At 45.7% G+C, this 18,489-nt stretch overlaps 1 protein-coding gene across 2 annotated transcripts; it reads right to left on the bottom strand.

Annotated features, from left to right (window-relative positions):
- Positions 1-1,367: 1,367 nt before the first annotated feature.
- Positions 1,368-9,258, bottom strand: PITHD1 (PITH domain containing 1). 2 transcript variants are annotated; one of them, XM_003356196.4, is made up of 6 exons: positions 8,976-9,258; positions 8,305-8,348; positions 7,857-7,934; positions 3,758-3,862; positions 2,859-2,967; positions 1,368-2,312 (listed from the first exon to the last, which is right to left on the bottom strand). In XM_003356196.4, exons 1-6 carry the CDS (start codon positions 9,171-9,173, stop codon positions 2,211-2,213), a joined length of 636 nt encoding a protein of 211 aa, XP_003356244.1. In that variant the 5' UTR covers positions 9,174-9,258; the 3' UTR covers positions 1,368-2,210. The 2 variants fall into 2 exon arrangements, with proteins under 2 accessions (XP_003356244.1, XP_084819504.1); XM_084963378.1 differs by lacking the exon at positions 8,305-8,348 and having other exon boundaries at positions 7,857-7,926.
- Positions 9,259-18,489: the final 9,231 nt, after the last annotated feature.

Raw genomic sequence — 18,489 nt, 5'->3', positions numbered from 1 at the left:
ACTTTGAGCAATTCTTTGGAGTAAAAATCAAATTCAGAGGCCCAGTCCCAGAGGCTATCTGTGATTAGTGCTTTAATCAGTGGAACTAATGAAAGGCTAGTTTGCTAACATTTCTAACTTTATTCTCCCCCTACCCCAAATTAAAACATAGCCCTTCTTTTATCTCCAAATGACCCAACTGAAACAAAGAGGCTGTGGTGGAGGAGTGAGGACCCCTAGTGCATCAAGAGTTGTATTTGCAGAGTTCCCATCATGGCGCAGCAGAAACGAATCTGACTAGGAACCATGAGGTTGCAGGTTCAATCCCTGGCCTCGCTCAGTGGGATCTGGCATTGCTATGGCTGTGGTGCAGGCCAGCAGGTGTAGCTCCAATTCAACCCCTAGCCTGGGAACCTCCATAAGCCCCAGACATGGCCCTAAAAAGCAAAAAAAATAAAATTCATTTGCATCCTAGTTGGTTTCAGGCAGCATTTCAGAAATTGTGAGGTTGACATGGCTTGGTGGTGGCAGGCTTCCTCAGAATAGGCTAGAGAAACAGGCTAACAACAGGGTGGACCAATCCTGCAGAGGAATTCCCTCACTGATCCCCATTATCAAGTCTATCTATTTCCTGCAAGGGAGAAAATACTGACCATTTCAAATCCTCTACTTTTAGATACTTATATTCTCTCCAATTGCTATACTGAATTTTCAAACTTAAATCCAGTGTCTTGGGTTTGTTTACCTTTAGAACATATGTGCTGCTCACTTATTTTCCTCACCACCATTTTTTCTGATGAGTTCCAGAATCTGCTCTCCCTTATTTTTGTAAATGTCACCCCACAAGTTACTTCCTTGCATGAAAAATGGAATGCAAGGTTTTTTCGTTTTTTTTTTTTTTTTTTGCCATTTCTTGGGCCGCTCCCACGGCATATGGAGATTCCCAGGCTAGGGGTCCAATCGGAGCTGTAGCCGCCAGCCTATGCCAGAGCCACAGCAACGCGGGATCCGAGCCGTGTCTGCAACCTACACCACAGCTCACGGCAACGCCAGATCGTTAACCCACTGAGCAAGTGCAGGGATGGAACCCGCAACCTCATGGTTCCTAGTCAGATTCGTTAACCACTGCGCCACGACGGGAACTCCAAATGCAAGGTTTTTAACCTCACCTTCCTCTTTACAAAATGTAGGTAGGTGGGTGTAGGAGTGTTTCTAGCCTACTATATAGAATTAAGCCTGACCTTTCCTAGAGAAACTGATCCAGTCTTGATACAACTGTGGCACTTATGATCTACCTAGTATAAAACAACAACAAATTTCAAAGTTCCATACAGCTCCCAGTAAAGTTTTCATAAGTACTACCAAGAACTTAAAAGGATATACAAACATTAAGTCTGGCAAGGATTTATTAGGAAGCTTATTAATCACAGTGAATAAAAAGCCATGAACAGAAGAACTGAGATTTCCAAATTCTGCCACTGGGCTTACAATACTAGTGAGAAGCTAATAAACATTAAGGATATCCAAGGAGAATCTTACCTAAGTCCCAATCTCACCCGGACCAGCATACCCACAAACACAGAAATGATGCCCTTGCTCGCCTCAGACTGCTTACCTGGGCAGTAGGAAAAAAGACCTTCTCCTCAAGCTATTAAGCATCATCAGGTGATTCCTGCTCTTCTAGCTATAACCATGGGACACTACTGAATGACAGACAACTCCAAGCTGGGCAACTTGACAAGAATGTTGAAAGATGACAGGGAGAAGGAGCAAGCAGGGACAAGTATTTCTAGTTGGAAACCCTCCTGATGGTTAATACAAACACAATGCTGAGGCTTCAGAAAGTTTATGCAGCCCAGGAATAGTCTCCACTTTAAGAAAAAAAAAAGTCACACAAAAATCCTGCCACAAAGCAACAAGATACTTGGAATCCCATGGCCACATTAACTGGAAAGGCAGGCATTATCCATGACTACCAGACGCTGACCAGCCCAAGACCCAATTTCTGCAGGCCCCTAGAGAACCACGATTGTCCCTCAGCGCCCACACAAGCCTTTCCGGGGGTGTGGTGTCTTCCATAGGCCAGGTTTCTGCAGCAAGCTCCAAACACAAAGCTTGGCAGAGGCTGTAGCTGCCAACTCTCTCTGGAGCCCCATCTCTCTTTGTCCTCCCCAACAGGATGTCACATATCTTCACTGACACAACGCCTCTGTAGGAGCCTTGGCCAGCCCTTAGGAAATAAAGTGTGTCTGTGGGGTAACCTGATGGACCCTGTGGTCAGCTGGGTTGGCCGATGCTTCATAATTGCAGATGGTCACTTCATGTCGGCGAAGCTGTAAGAAAATTGAGAGGCTGGGTCAGCTGGCCATTTCCCAGACCACACAATGGAGTAGTCGTTATTCAGGTTCATTTCTATAAGTCATTATCTAATCTCTTCCCTGTTCTGATACTTTTCATCCTGATAAGATCTGGATAAGATCACATCCACGGTTTACCCCGTAACCTAGAAGATTCATTCCTCCATTCTAATGGAGGCACCGTGAGAAAAGGACCTTGTCTACCTTGTCTATCATCTTTTCTCTGGTGCCTGGAACAAGAAATGTTATCAACAATGTTAAATGAAGGAAATAATTTTAAGGTGAAAAAACCGAATTGATATAATTGTATTATTTCAACTCCTTTAAAATTCCTACGGCCTGTTAAATAAATGAGACAGTTTACAGTGATGAAACCAAGAAAAATTAAGAGGGACTAGGAGCAGTCAATGTCTCACCTGCTTTGTCCTTTCCTTTAAGCTCCCACTTCCACAGCATGCAGATATACACACACATATGCACACATACTGGAGGGAGTCACTAATATTTCCAACCCCATCTTACCTCAGTCCATTCTCCTCTCAGGCCAATATAAAAGACCTTTGTGGTATCGGCTCCAAAGTTTTTTGAAATATGAATTGAAAGGTGATAGACATTTGAAAAACGAGAAATTCTAGAGGATAAAAGGAGTAGGGAGAGAAGACAACAATTAGAGTTCAATGAGAAGCTCACCACGATGTCAAAAATGACAGTTCAGACTCCACCTTTTGGTAAAACCCAGGCAAATGTCAGAGAACAATCTTGGGGTCTTACATCTCATTTTTCACCTTTAGACAAGCAATTAATACATTTACTGAACATCTGCCAGACCCTGCCCAAGATAACAGGAACAAAAAAATGAATCAACATTACCCCTGCCCTCAAGGAACAGGAAGGAGAAATGCCGTGTGACCAGGCAGGGATGTGAAAACAAACTCAGTAGGGAATGGAGAACTAATGAAGAGATAAGGTGGTCACATGTAACTCGGCCTGCTATAAGCCCACTTTGCAGAGAGGAATTCTGAAAACATCTTTCCTAAGACCATCCCAGGAGCTCATTCAGATCTGCCAAATTTTTCTGGCCAGGCCCACGGCATGTGGAAGTTCCTGGGCCAGGGATTGAATCAGTACAACAGTAGTGACAAGGCTGGGTCCTTAACTCCAAAGCCACCAAGGAACTCCCAGATCTGCCAATTGCTTACAGGTTAACAAGTCTGTGGCTTGCACTAAACTTCTGCCAAAATTTGACCAAGCCTAGGATCACGCCTCCTCCACTGTTTTGTTTCTGACACTGAGAGAACACATGAAACGAGCCCAAAACAATTTGTAAGCCCAGCAAGCACTAATGCACAGATGCTCATTGCAAATGAGGGAACGCCTGCTATTCTCGAACCCAGAGAGCGGAAGAGAGGCCCAGTGCTTACTTTGTAGCATACTCTAATTCTCCTGTAAGATCCCGGTTCAGACTAAAGGTCTGATCTGGCTCCCTATCTGTATCATCAAAGGACATCTGTGGAATGTTCTTGTACCTGAGAAAGGAAAGAGAAGAAAAATCAAGAAACATGCATTATCATATCTTGCAGTTTCTCAAAATTTCCTAGACTCAACTGCTTTCAGTTCTATCAAAAGGAGATCAAATTTTGGAAATGGCATTTTACTGGCATTTATACGCAGATATCTTTAATCTAGCAAGAAAAGAGCTGAGAACTGCAACATAATCCAATGGCATCTTTGAGTGGGTTAAGATCACATGAGAAGCAATACACAAAGAGGTAGCTCAAATTAGGTCACATGCAGCAAGTGCATGGAGAAAATAAGCAACTCTGCACATTCAGACTAAGCTGAGGATGTTAAACAAACAGCTTACTCATGGGGGAAAAATACTTTGGCAGAAACATATTAAACACAGTTAAGAGATAAGATCAGGTAACCCAACGCTCAAGCATTTTTTTGTGTTCAAAATTACCCTACATACCGAGTCATCTTACAATTCTTAAAAAAATACAATTTGGGGATTGCCATTTTGAAAAGAGCACAGAAGACCGCAAATTCACGATGGGCTTTGGAAAGTCAAATAAAAAACTGCTAGTGAAGAAAAAAATTGCAAGACACAGCAGTCTCTTCTATAACACAAATTCTAAAGGACTGAGCCACACACACCCCCAATCTCTACAGTGTTTTATTAACACAACACATGAGAGGGGCCTAGCAAAATTCATGTAATTTAAGAAAGCAAAAGTTTGCTTCAAAGTGTTTCTAAGAAAAAAAAAAAAACAAAACAAAAAGGAGTTCCCGTTGTGGCGCAGTGGTTAACGAATCCGACTGGGAACCATGAGGTTGCGGGTTCGGTCCCTGCCCTTGCTCAGTGGGTTAACGATCCGGCATTGCCGTGAGCTGTGGTGTAGGTTGCAGACGGGGCTCGGATCCCGCGTTGCTGTGGCTCTGGCGTAGGCCAGTGGCTACGGCTCTGATTAGACCCCTAGCCTGGGAACCTCCATATGCCGTGGGAGCGGCCCAAGAAATAGCAACAACAACAACAACAAAAACAAAGTGTTTCTAAGAATCATGCACAGAATAATAAAAATAGTGAACAGTTACAAGCAGCATTATGGGAGGCAGTGTAGCACTGTGGTAAAAAGCAGTGTCTCTGGAGCTAGACTTCCTAGGTTTAAAGCCTGGCTCTGTCACTTGCTAGTTGTGTAATCCTAGGCAAGTGATTTAACCTGTCTCTTAGTTTCTCATCTGTGAAATGGGGATAGCAACAGTGCATATCCCATACAGTTGATGTGGACATTAAATAGAATCAACTCTAAGAGACAGATTTGGTAAAAATTTTGTTACAGAGTATTTCAAACACATGCAAAAGTAGAGAGAGGAGGTCCCGTCGGGGCTCAGCAGAAATGAATCGGACTAGTTTCCATGAGGATGCAAGTTCGATCCCTGGCCTCACTAAGTGGGTTAAGGATCCGGGGCTGCTGTGAGCTGAGGTTGCAGACGGGGCGGTCCATTACAGGATACTGAATACAGTTCCCTATGCTATACAGTAGACCTTTTTATGTTTTTTATATAATAGTTTGTATCTGCTAATCAAGTAAGGATTTAAGAAAAACCTGTGGTACCATCTTATAATTAGCAATTAACAATAATTCTTTAATATCATCTAACATCCCAGTCTTCAAATTTCACTGATTTAAATCTCAATTTAATTTTTCTGAATGTGCTGATGATATGTCATAGTTGAAGAGGCATTCTTTAGCAATGTACATAAAATGGTGCATTTTACAATCAATGACATCTTAGATTCGGTAAAGTGTAGTACATGAAAGTGCTTAGAACTGAGGGCTATGTAAGTATTTGCACCTGCTTTTCCCAAACCGGGTATTTACTCTGTTCCAGACTTATCCTCAGCTTTTTACATGTTATACCTCATTTCTGTCCATAATCTTAAGAGATTCAGACTATAATTAACATTTTAGGAGTTCCCGTCGTGGCGCAGCGGTTAACAAATCCGACTAGGAACCATGAAGTTGCGGGTTCGGTCCCTGCCCTTGCTCAGTGGGTTAACGATCCGGCGTTGCCGTGAGCTGTAGTGTAGGTTGCAGACGCGGCTCGGATCCTGCGTTGCTGTGGCTCTGGTGTAGGCCGGGGACTACAGCTCCGATTCGACCCCTAGCCTGGGAACCTCCATATGCCGCGGGAGCGGCCCAAAGAAATAGCAAAAAGACAAAAAAAAAAAAAAAAAAACATTTTACATATGAAAAAATTGAGATATAGAGAAGTAATGCCCAAAGTCATGTGGCTAACAAGGGGTAGCCAGAATTGAACTCAAGCAGTTTATTCCGGAGCCCATTCTTTTTTTTTTTTTTGTCTTTTTGCTATTTCTTGGGCCGCTCCCGCGGCATATGGAGGTTCCCAGGCTAGGGGTCGAATCGGAGCTGTAGCCACCGGCCTACACCAGAGCCACAGCAACGCGGGATCCGAGCTGCGTCTGCAACCTACACCACAGCTCACGGCAACGCCGGATCGTTAACCCACTGAGCAAGGGCAGGGACTGAACCTGCAACCTCATGGTTCCTAGTTGGATTCTTTAACCACTGCGCCACGACGGGAACTCCCGGAGCCCATTCTTAATCATAACGCAACATGGATGTTTAGTCCTCTCCAGCTAATCCAATCCATCTCCCAAGTAAGTGGATCTCAAAAAGCTTCACCTCAAACATGTTTTGTTTCCTTAAAATGACTAAATGTGTGGATTTGCCTTCAAAATCATATTTCTAACATTCAAAAATGGTATCCATTTCTTAAATTTTTCATTTAAATTGATTAATTTTTCAAAAGAACTTTTTTTTTTCCTTTTTGCTATTTAGGGTCACACCCACAGTATATGGAAGTTCCCAGGCTAGGGGTTGAATCAGAGCTGTAGCTGCTGGCCTACGCCAGAGCCACAACATGGGATCCAAGAAGCATTGCGACCTACAGCACAGCTCACAGCAGCCCAGGATCCTAAACCCAGTGAATGAGGCCAGGCACATCCTCATGGATACTAGTCGGATTCGTTACCACTGAGACACAACGGGAACACCTCAAAAGAACTTTTTATGTAAAGTTCTTCTGATACTTGTTTCTCCAGCACTCAGGAACTGGTCCCCCCACTGCCACCCCTGCTTTTTTTTTTTTTTTTTTTTTTTGCTGCACCTGAGGCATGTGGAAGTTCCAGGGCCAGGGATCCAACCCACATCACAGCAATGACAATGCCAGATACTTAACTGCTACTTCTTTATTTTTTTGGCTGCGCCCAGGGAACATGGAAGCTCCCAGACCAGGGACTGAATCCGAGCCACAGTTGAAACCTTCGTCACAGCTGTGGTAACACCAGATCCTTAACCCATGGCACCCAGCCTGGGATGGAACCCACACCTCCATAGTGACCCAAGCCACTGGAGTCAGATCCTTAACCCACTGCACCGCAACAGGCACTCTTCCTCCCTCTTAGAAAGGATCCACTGGAAGTTGTTAAAGAGGAAGTATGAGCTCTGAGGTCAACAGGTTCAGTTTTACAAGAGGCAGAGAGAACTTTGCTAACTAAAGCCATGCAAACTCAGATGGGGTGATTCCAGCTCAACAAAACACACAGAAAGATTATAAGTGTCTGAAAAAGCAAAGGAAAAATTTGAAGCTAACCCCAAGAGTAGAATCCATAAAGGTCATTTGAGATCTGCAGATGTGTTATTAAGAAAACTGCATAGTCATCAACAGTTGGCATTTATAGGATGCTCTCTGAATGAATGATGCCATAGCAAGGCTTTGAAGAGAGACAAGCTGTTGGCCCTAAAGATGCTTAATCTAAAAATGTCATTAATTCAGGAAAAGATAAGCATAATCTGTACAAACAGAAGACATCTTTTAGGGGGGGATATTTAACGCAGTATAGAAGAAAAAATCATTATTCTGGAATAAAGTGCTACCAGAGGAAAGAGAAAAAGAGACAGGAGCTTCTTGAGGGCCTAAACCCTTGCCACTTACAGTCTCATCTCAGAGGGGTGTGAGTCATCATCTTCTCCCATTATAATGATGCCTTTGAGCTTGACATTGCCTGTGAATCTGCCAGAAGGCAAAAAAGAGAGTTGTCAACCTGGGTTGGAATCTCTGCTGAGCTGTGTGATCCTGTGCAAGACCCTTCCCCTTTCTGGCCTTCAGTTCATGCTTGTGTCAGACTTGTACTAGATAATTTCTAAGATCCCACCTGCCTCTGGCATTCTGTGGTTCTAAGAAATTTACCTTGACTTCTCAGTTATCGTTTAAGAACATCTTTTCTCAGTCTGCACCAAGAAAGCAATGATGCTTTTCTCCTCACACCCACCACGGTAATTTACCCCATTTCTAGAAACAGATGTGTGCTCCTGACACCACCAATGAATGAATCCTGAGTATAGCCTATTCAGCCTGAGGCAAACACCAAGGAGATACTTACGGAATATTAAACAGAAGCTCTTCATCTGCATCACTTTCAACAAACTGGAGGGAATGGGGAGGGGGTAGGAGAAAGCAACAAATATTTGCTGAGAGCCTACAATTTTAGACATGTTCCACCCTGTTTTACAGCTGAAGTGCAATGCAAATAGTCAACCTCCCTCGATTATCCAGCACTTATTAACATTCAGGGCCGATCAGCCCCCTGCAATTGTCTGCAAAGATCTACGATCCACAGCTTTCGAATGGCTCTGTGACCCCGCAATGGTGAACGCTCGAGATAGATATCGCGCTTTATCTCCCCAGGCCGGTCTTTGGTCTTCATCTGGTGATAAGTGATCAGGCTGCAACTGGACTAGTGGTCAAGCGGTAAGGAAGACGCCCTGATGGCCATCCTCCCCCACGACCTCCCGAAGCCCTGGACTGAATGTTGGATGTGTAAAGCAAAGTGCCCCTTTCTGTCTCTGGGCCTCAGTTCCCTTAACCTGCAAAATGGGGAGACTCGCCTCTGTCGCCTCTCAAAGGGCTGGCAGGAGACGGGCATGGGAAAGCGCTTGCCAATCGGGCTGTGGTTATTTTTAACTTTAGGAACAAGGTTGACAGCAGACGGGCGGCCTGAGGCCCCGCTCGGGTCCCCGCCTCGCCCGCCCGCCCAGGCTCGGGAAGGCCCACCTTGGAGCGGTCGGTCCGCTCCTCCCAGGGCTTGAAGACGCCGCGACCGCTGCCTTCACGGCTCTCGTTGAGGCACTGCAGCCGCTCCAGGTCGATGCGCAGGTACAGGCCGTAGGCCAGGCCGCGCTGCTCGGGTGGCTCCTCCCGTTCGGCGGCACAGCGGCAGCCGCTCCCGCCGTGGCTGTGGCCGTGCGACATGGCGACGCCGCCGCCGCCCGCGCGTCCCTTCGGCCCTGCCGCAGCGGCCACCCGCGCTTCGCTCGTTTCGCTCCGGCCGCCAAGCGCGCAGCGGCCGCCGCGTCGTAAAAGGCGCCCCTGTGCGACGCATGCGCTTGAGGAGCACAGGGCGGGGCTCGGAGGGGGGTTACTTTTGACCCAGCGGTTTCAGGAGCCAGGGAGCTGATTAATGTTGACTCTTTCAGCCTTGGAGACGGATGTTGTTGCCTTCCCAGGTTTTTTGCCAGATGTGGAAACTAAAGGGCAGAGAGATTAAATGGTGTTCCGAGAAAATGTTGGGGCTGGGTTTCGAATCCCCCTCCCCTTTAGACTAAAGTCTGTTCCCTCTTTGTTTACCACCACCGTTTTTGGGGGAGCTGGTGGCGCAGTGATAAGGCCCTGAGGAGCAGGGAGCACATTATCACGGCCTCACTCGTGCGCGCTTAGGCCTTAGAGCTCACAAACCCACTGTCATAGCCACTATCTTCACAGTGGGCTTAGCGGTCGACACCAAGGGCTTTAAGGACAGCCGAATCTGGAGGCAAGTCCTGGGTCTGTTACTGACTGTGTGACGCCCCAGTAACTCATGTTCCCCTGAGACTTCGTCCTCCTCTGTAAAGTGGGGCTGGTAATATCTTTTTCATAGGATCGCAATGAGTATTAAATGAAATAATGCACTTCAAGAATTCAGCACAATAGGGAGCCCCCGTCATGGCTCGGCGGTAATGAACCGCACTAGTATCCGTGAGGACTTCGGTTAGATCCCTGGCCTCGCTCAGTGGGTTAAGGATCCGGTGTTGTGATCTGTGGTGTAGGTCGCAGACGCGCCTTGGATCTGGCGTTGCTGTGGCTGTGGCCTAGACTGAGAGCTGCAAGTGGGATTCAACCCCTAGCCTGGGAACTTCCACATACTGCAGGTGCAGCCCTAAAAAGACAAAAATTAGGAGTTCCCGTCGTGGCACAATGGTTAACGAATCCGACCAAGAACCATGAGGTTGTGGGTTCGATCCCTGGCCTTGCTCAGTGGGTTAACGATGCGGCATTGCCCTGAGCTGTGGTGTAGGTTGCAGTCGCAGCTCCGATCCCGCGTTGCTATGGCTCTGGCATAGTCCGGTGGCTACAGCTCCGATTGGACCCCTAGCCTGGGAACTCCGTATATTGTGAGAGCAGCCCAATAAATGGCAAAAAATAAATAAATAAATAATTTTTTAAAAAAAGAATTCAGCACATTAGCTGACACATGGTAAGAAGTCAGTAATTATGATACATCTTGATTCAAATTCAGGCACTTCCACTTACTAGCTGTGAGGCCTTGGGCAAGTGATTTAGCTTCCCTGAGAGTAAACTGAGTTTACTCCCTGTAAATAAAATAATTGGACTAGATGAATTTTAAGTCCCCTCCCTATGTGATATTTCAGAGCAGTTTTTTGTTTTTTGTCTTTTTGCCTTTTTAGGGCCGTACCCGAAGCATATGGAGGTTCCCAGGCTAGGGGGTCCAATCGGAGCTGTAGCTGCCAGCCTATGCCAGAGGATCAAACCTGCAACCTCATGGTTCCTAGTGGGATCCGTTAACCACTGAGCCATGACGGGAACTCCCCGAGCAGTTTTTTGAAACAGCTGGCTGTGACCCATTCATAAGTCTTTTTTTTTTTTTTTCCTATTAATAAGTCAAAGTTCATTTAGAGGATTGTCACCAGCACTAAAAAACTGAGTAAAAAGTTCAGAATGTATCACATTTTAAGTCTCAATTTTTGGAACTTTTGTTTCAGCTTTGGGTTTGTGTATTCAGGTGCAATTTAAGATTTTTTTTTTTTCTTGTTTTGTCTTGTAGGTTGAGGGCAGAAGAATGGAAAGCCCCCAAAAAAAGGAAAGCCAAAGATTTTGTCCTTACTCCTTGGTGGAGACGGGCAAAGACAGGCTGGAGAGAGAGTTATGGGATACTCTGGATGTCCCCTGCCCTTCCCTTCTGGCTCTGGAGTCTCCAGACCAGGCTAGAACTGTAAATCAAAATATCCCTCTGTTCCATTCAGAATTTTTTTTTTTTTTTTTTGTCTTTTTGCCTTTTCTAGGGCCGCTTCCGTGGCATATGGAGGTTCCCAGGCTAGGGGTCGAATAGGAGCTATACTCGCTGGCCTACACTAGAGCCACAGCAACGCTGGATCCGAGCCACATCTGCAACCTACACCACAGCTCACGGCAACACCGGATCCTTAACCCACTGAGCAAGGCCATGGATCGAACCCACAACCTCATGGTTCCTAGTCAGGTTTGTTAACCACTGAGCCACAACGGGAACTTCCCATTCAGAAATATTTTGATGTCCTAGTGCAGTTCCTTGTGAAGTAGGCAAGTTTGGTTCTGATTCAAATAGCTCACTGCCATGACAAACTCCTGCTTTCACCTCACAGTTTCAGGCAAGGGGCCTGGCTGGAGGTACATGCATGGTAAATATGTATTTAATTGAATGGTACACTCAGCAGTCTTGCTCTGGAAAGACCATGTCCCACTGCAAGACTAATCCAGGCCACACCCAAGCCCTTCTACTCACTTTTGGCTTCTTTCTTGTCATTTGCATCATGGGCCTCTTCACTGTTTTAAAAGTAAGTACAGAGTGCCAGACATGGTGCTAAGCACATTCTGTAAGTTCATGTGGTTCATCTCAAGTACTGGTCACATGATCTTTAAAAGATAGGGAGTGTTATCCCATGTGATCTCCCATCTGAAAATGAGGAAAAGTGAAGCTGCAAGAGGTGAGTTAACTTGCCCAAGACCAGATAAGATAAGGAAGTAACTAGGCTTTGAGCACAGCCTGTGGTTTCCTGAAACAAAAAGGTATACATGAAATAAATGTGTTGTATCAAGTAGTTTATACTGTGTAACAAATTACCCCCAAAATGTTAAAGCTTTAAACATCAGCGTTTGCTATTTCTCATGGTTCTGTAGAGCACCTGGGCAGTTCTATTCTGGGCAAGTTGGCTGGGCTGATCAGTTTGGAATGGCCTCATTCACACGTCTAGTTGATATGGCCGGCAGCCGAGGTGATGGCCGGGAGTCTCCAGCAGGCTACCTGAGCTCAGACACATTGTAGCAGTTGCTGAGTTCCAGGAGCACCCAAGGGAGGACCACTTGTTAACCCTCGCTTCTGTAATGTTTGTTACTGTCCCATCAGCCAAAACGAGTTTCCTAGGCCAAATCCAAATTCAAGGGTGGAGAGATGGACTTCACCTTTTAATTGGAAGAATGACAAAAATAATGTGGCTCCCCTCTCCCCTGCCCCCAATATACCTGTATTAGTTGTCTTTTGTTGTGTAACAAATTATTCCCAAAGGTAATGGCTTAAAACAATTAATATTTATTTCACGGGAGTTCCCATCGTGGCTCAGTGGAAACGAATCTGACTAGTATCCATGAGGACATAGGTTTGACCCCTGGCTTCGCTCACTGGGTTAAGGATCTGGCGTTGCCGTGAGCTGTGGTATAGGTGGCAGATGTGGCTCAGATCTAGTGTTGCTGTGGCTATGGCATAGGCCGGTGGCTACACCTCTGATTGGACCCCTAGCCTAGGAACCTCCATATGCTACAAGTTTGGCCCTAAAAAGACAAAAACAAACAAACAAAAAACATTTATCTCACAATTTCTGCAAGCCAGGAATTTGGGAATGGCTTTGCTGGGGGTTTCTGTCTTGGCTCTCGGGTCTTCTGAAGGCTTGACTGGGGCTGAAGGATCCTCTTCCAAGACAGTGCACTTGCATGACTGGCAGGTTGGTGCAGGCTGTTGGCACGAGGCCTCAGTTCCTCACCATATTGCCCTCTCCAGAGGACTGCTTGAGTATCCTTAGGACGTGGTGGCTTTCACCAGTACAAGAGATCCAAGAGAGTGCAAAGTAGAAACCATGATATCTTATATGACCCAGCCTTAGAAATCACAAATTGTGGCGTTCCCATCGTGGCGCAGTGGAAACGAATCCGACCAGGAGCCACAAGTTTTCAGGTTTGATCCTTGGCTCGCTCAGTGGGTTAAGGATCCAGCATTGCCATGAGCTGTGGTGTAGGCTGCAGACACGGCTCGGATCCCATGTTGCTGTGGCTCTGGCGTAGGCCGGCAGCTATAGCTCCAATTAGACCCCTAGCCTGGGAACCTCCATATGCCGTGGGTGTGGCCCTAAAATGACAAAAAGACAACAACAACAAAAAATCACAAACTGTCAATTCTGCAAGATTCCGTGATCCCGTCGGTTAGCCATTCTCAGTATGAGAGGGAATAACATAAAGGTGTGAATACTGCGGGTAGAACTCCTTAGAGGTCCCCTTAGAAGTGGCTGCCACAGTACCGCACATGTTAAGTGACCCCTGAAAATGAAAACATCTTTTAGGAAGTTCCCGTCATGGCACAGTGGCAAAATGAGAGTATCTAATAATAATAGTTAACAATTATATGGCACTAATAATGTGCTAATAATGGCACTAATAATGCCCGTTGTCCCAAGGGCTTTACTTATTATTATTATTTTGTCTTTTCTAGGGCCGCACCTGCGGCGTATGGAGGTTCCCAGGCTAGGGGTCGGATCAGAGCTGTAGCCTCTGGCCTATGCCAGAGCCACAGCAACGTGGGATCCAAGCCACATCTGTGACCTACACCACAGCTCACAGCAACACCAGATCCTTAACCCACTGAGTGATGCCAGGGATTGAAACCCTCAAACTCATGGTTTCTAGTCGGTTTCGTTAACCACTGAGCCACGACAGGAACTCCTTATGTTATTTTTTAGTCTTCATAATTAGAGGTGTCCTATTATTATCTTTATTCTTATAGATGAGAAAACTGGGGCCCAGAGAGGCTAAGTAACTTGCTCAAGGACACACAGCTGGTTAGTGGTGGAACTAGGATTTGAATCCAGGCAGTGGACCTCCAGAGGCTGTGCTCTTAACCAGTTTGAATCTCCTCCAAATATTAATTAGCATTTATTAAGTACTTACTCTGGTGCCGAGCTGAGGCCCCAGAGCTCAGGCTCTTAACCACATGCTGCACATACCAGCCACGTTACCTTGGACAAATCATTTTCCTTAGAGCTTCAGTTATAACAATAATCCTTTACTAAATGCCCATTCCCTGTTGTATACATCTCCTAATTCATCATCAACATCCTGGCTGCCATATCTTGAGCTCTTTTTATGTGCCAGGCACTATTGTAAGCACTTTGTGTGTGTGTGTGTGTGTGTGTCTTTTTTTTTTTTTTTTTTTTGGTCTTTTCTAGGGCTACACCTGCAGCATATGGAGGTTCCCAGACTAGGGGTCGAATCGAAGCTGTGGCTGCCAAGCCTACACCAGAGCCACAGCAACTCGGGATCCAAGCCTTGTCTGCGACCCACACCATAGCTCACGGCAACGCCAGATGCTTAACCCACTGAGCAAGGCCAGGGATCAAACCCAAGAAACTTCATGGTTCCTAGTCAGGTTTGTTAACCACTGAGCCATGACAGGAACTCCTATTATAAGCACTTTACATATTTAAACTTATTAAATCATGATATAATAGCTCTGCAAGGTTGGTGTATTTTCCTCATTCTTGGAGGAAAGACATTGAGTCACAGAGAGGTTAAGTGACCTGCTGAAGCTCGGAAGTGTGGGATTCAAAGCTGGGTGGGCTTGTGGATTCCCGAGTCCAGGCTACTGTGACTGCCTTTGGAGGTAGCCAGTGTTTCCAGTTCTCTGCCTGAGGGTGCACAGATGGATTATACTTCCATAGCTCCTTGAATTTAGGGGCAGCCAATGAAAGATGATGGGAACGATGGGTGTCACCTCTGGACATAGCTTAGGGCCCAGTGCAGGACTCTTTACTTGCCTTGAAAACCTGAGAAGGCCTCCCTCAGCCTGGGTCCCTGAGGGAGGGTGACATAAAGCAGAGCTCAGTGGACCTATAGTGCAAGTAAGAAACAAACCTCACTGTTTTGAGCCACTGAGATTTGAGAGTTGTTACTGCACCATAACCAAGTCCACAGTTCTTCAACCCTGGCGCTATTGACATTTTGGGCCAGATGATTCTTTGCTGTGGGGATTGTCCTTTGCATTGTGGAATGTTTAAAATTTTTTGCTGCTTGTCTTATTGGGGGCTAAATCACCTCCAGTTGAGAACTCCTTCCCTATTCTATCCTAATAGTTTGATTATCCTGCCAGTCCTATATGAACCCCATTTAGACCTGGTTTCTTTAATATACTGTTAGAATCTGCTAATATTTAGGATAGACATATAACTATTCATAGTAAGATTGGTCTGTAATTTTTCTGGTGCAAACTTTATTCAGTTTCCATATCAGTGTTTTACTAGCTACAATAGCATTTTTCTTTGCTTTGGAATAAAGTGGCATTGATACTATGATCTTTAAGGTTGAAAGAATTCTATAAAGGAGTTCCCATCACAGCTCAGCAGGTTAAGAATCTGACTAGTATCCTTGAAGACTTGGGTTCAATCCCTGGCCTCGCTCAGTGGGTTAAGAATCCATCACTGCCATGAGCTGTGGTGTAGGTTGCAGATGCGACTTGGATCCCACATTGCTGTAGCTTTGGTGTAAGCCGGCAGGAGCTACAACTTCGATTTGACCCCTAGCCTGGGAACCTCCATATGCTGAGGGTATAGCCCTAAAAAGACAAAAGAGAAAAAGAAAAAAGAACAAGCTAAAGAATGGTGGAGCCAGGATTTGAACCTGAATCTGAGCTCATACATTGTTTTCCCAGTCCACTACGCATTCCCAAACCAGGTTGCTCATCAAACTCACTGGGGGAGGCCTGTAAAAAAAAAAAAGGTACATATTTCCAGGTCCTATCTCTAATCTATTCAGATTTCTGCAGGGGGTGCTCAGAAATCTGTATTTTATTTTATTATTTACTATTTTTTTAGGGCCGTACCCACAACATATGGAAGTTCCCAGGGTAGGGGTCAAGTCGGAGCTGCAGCTGCTAGCCTACATCAGTCACAGCAGTGCCAGATCTGAGTTGCATCCATGACCTATACTGCAGCTTATGGCAATGCTGGATCCTTAACCCACTGAGCAAGGCCAGGGGTCAAATCTGCATCCTCATGGCTGCTACTTGCGTTTGTTACCACTGAGCCACAACAGGAACTCCCAGTTCTCAAACTTTAATGTGCACCTTATAAGAATTACTGGAGTGGAGTTCCTGTTGTGGCGCAGTGGTTAACGAATCCGACCAGGAACCATGAAGTTGTGGGTTCCATCCATGGCCTTGCTCAGTGGGTTAAGGATCTGGCGTTGCCATGAGTTGTGGTATAGGTTGCAGACACGGCTTGGATCCCTCATTGCTGAGGCTCTGGCGTAGGCCAGTGGCTGCAGCTCTGATACGACCCTTAGCCTGGGAACCTCTATGTGCTGTGGGTGCGGCCCTAAAAAGCAAAAAAAAAAAAAAAAAGAATTACTGGAGTTCTGTTTGTTTTATGCATGCTCTAGGGGCCCAACCCCAGAGATTCTATGCTTGCAAAACACAGGTGTAGCTATGTAAAATTTTGATGGCTTGAACTTTCCTTGGAAGTTTCCAGAAAGGGTTGAGACAGTAGGCATCACCGAAGGAGAAGTCTGGGGGGCTGTGAGGACAAACTGCCTATTTCATCATTTAGCCTAATGCCCAGGGAGATGCTCAAGTGGAGGTGGAGCCCTAGCGGAGAAATCCTGTGAAGGGGGCATCTGTCAAGGTGATAAGTCAGGTAGAGGATTCCTCTGGGCATCAGTTAAGTGCAGCAGAGAGAAGAAATCATTCCTACAAGTCATCAAGGCCTTGGTCTGGGCATCTTAATGCATTGGAGGCCAGCTCGGTTCCAGAAGCCTAACATTGGGTACGCGTCTGTGTGTGAGATGGCAGATACCACTGAGAATATGTGTTTAGCATCAGACCAGTGCACAGCACTGCTGGTCACCATTGTGTGATCTTGGGCAAGTTCTTAATTTCCCTGTGCTTCAGATTCCTTGTTTTTTAAATGGGAACCTTGATGACCTACCTTGTAGGATTGTTGTGATAACTGAGATGATGTGTGTATATTGTGACAGTGGTTCTGGCACGTGGTAGGATATGTAACCAGTGAGGTTAGTCACTTAGACCTGAGCACCAGACTTGTGTATTACTCTGTATCCTGGGGTCTAATATACAGGTTGTGGCTCAGGAAATGTTCAATTAATAAGGGACAAAGGGCTAACTTACAGATTCTGGGTGACATCAGCCAACAGATACCATGTGCCATAATTAACTTCAATGCCTAGTAAGGTCCAACAGTGAGAATTTGATCCAGTAAAGACTTGAGAAAAATAAGTTCAGACCATACACCAAGAATGCCCTCTTTAGGAGAGAAGGGATAATAAAACTGTGTTGCCATGAGATGTTGGGAGTTTGATGTAAGAAACTTCATTTTGATGTATGCAGGGGCTGAAACCAAGCCCTTGGCTCCACCAGCAACACTGAACCTCCTCCAACGCAGCCAGAGCCAACACAGCAGGTTCTTACTGAGCCCTTGCTGCATGCTCACTATGCTCTCATTAGCCATTGTAAGACTGAGGAGTCCTGCCTGGGTCCTCCACGCCTCTCAAAAGTGACCGAAAGGCGGAGTGGCACACACTTTGCAGTCAGAGAATCTGGGTTTCAACTCCTTTGCTTTGCCACTTATTAGCTATGCGGCTTTGGCTGTTACTTCAGCCCTTTGAGCCTCGGCTTCCAACTGTAAAATGGGGTAACTGCTCAGCACCAGGGTTCCAAGTGAAAGAGGGGACAGTGCCCAGTTCCCACTAGGTGCTCATTTTCATCTGAGTCTCCCTGCTCTGCTCACAGGGCTCTCTCCCTGCGAACCCCACTTTCCCAGTCCTGCTGTGCTACAGTGGAGACAGAAACCCAGGATCCTTTGTGGTGCAGCCTAAGGCTTGAGACCACTGCCTCACAGCCCAGGAACCACACACCTGTGGCCGACATCCAGTCTCTGACACAGTAAGGGAGAAAGGAAGAAGAACAACATATGTTTTTTTCTTTTTTTATTTAGACGTGGAGTTTTCCTTCCTTTTCATATAACTTATCTAATTAAAATATTCATCTTGGTAGTTACCACAAAAAAGTAACATAGAAAATTGTATTTACATTTTGGGACCAAAATACAAATGAAGAGCAAGATAATGTCTTGCTTCTTTCCCTCCCACTTCCCAGAAAGAAAGAGAAAGCCCCAAAGAAAATGCTCATTACACCAAGGATCACAAAGGGTTAATTTGTAATTTGGTGATTTGTATGTAGTGTAGCACAGAAAAAAAAATT

The sequence above is a fragment of the Sus scrofa genome, chromosome 6 (genome assembly GCF_054392235.1).
Source record: "Sus scrofa isolate SSC_HxYL_T2T_F1_AM1 chromosome 6, Sscrofa_HxYL_maternal_Yorkshire_Landrace_v2.0, whole genome shotgun sequence".
Classification (NCBI taxonomy): Eukaryota; Metazoa; Chordata; class Mammalia; order Artiodactyla; family Suidae; genus Sus; species Sus scrofa.
The sequence above is the reverse complement of the archived record's forward strand: the minus strand, read 5'-3'. Positions and strand labels throughout refer to the sequence as shown.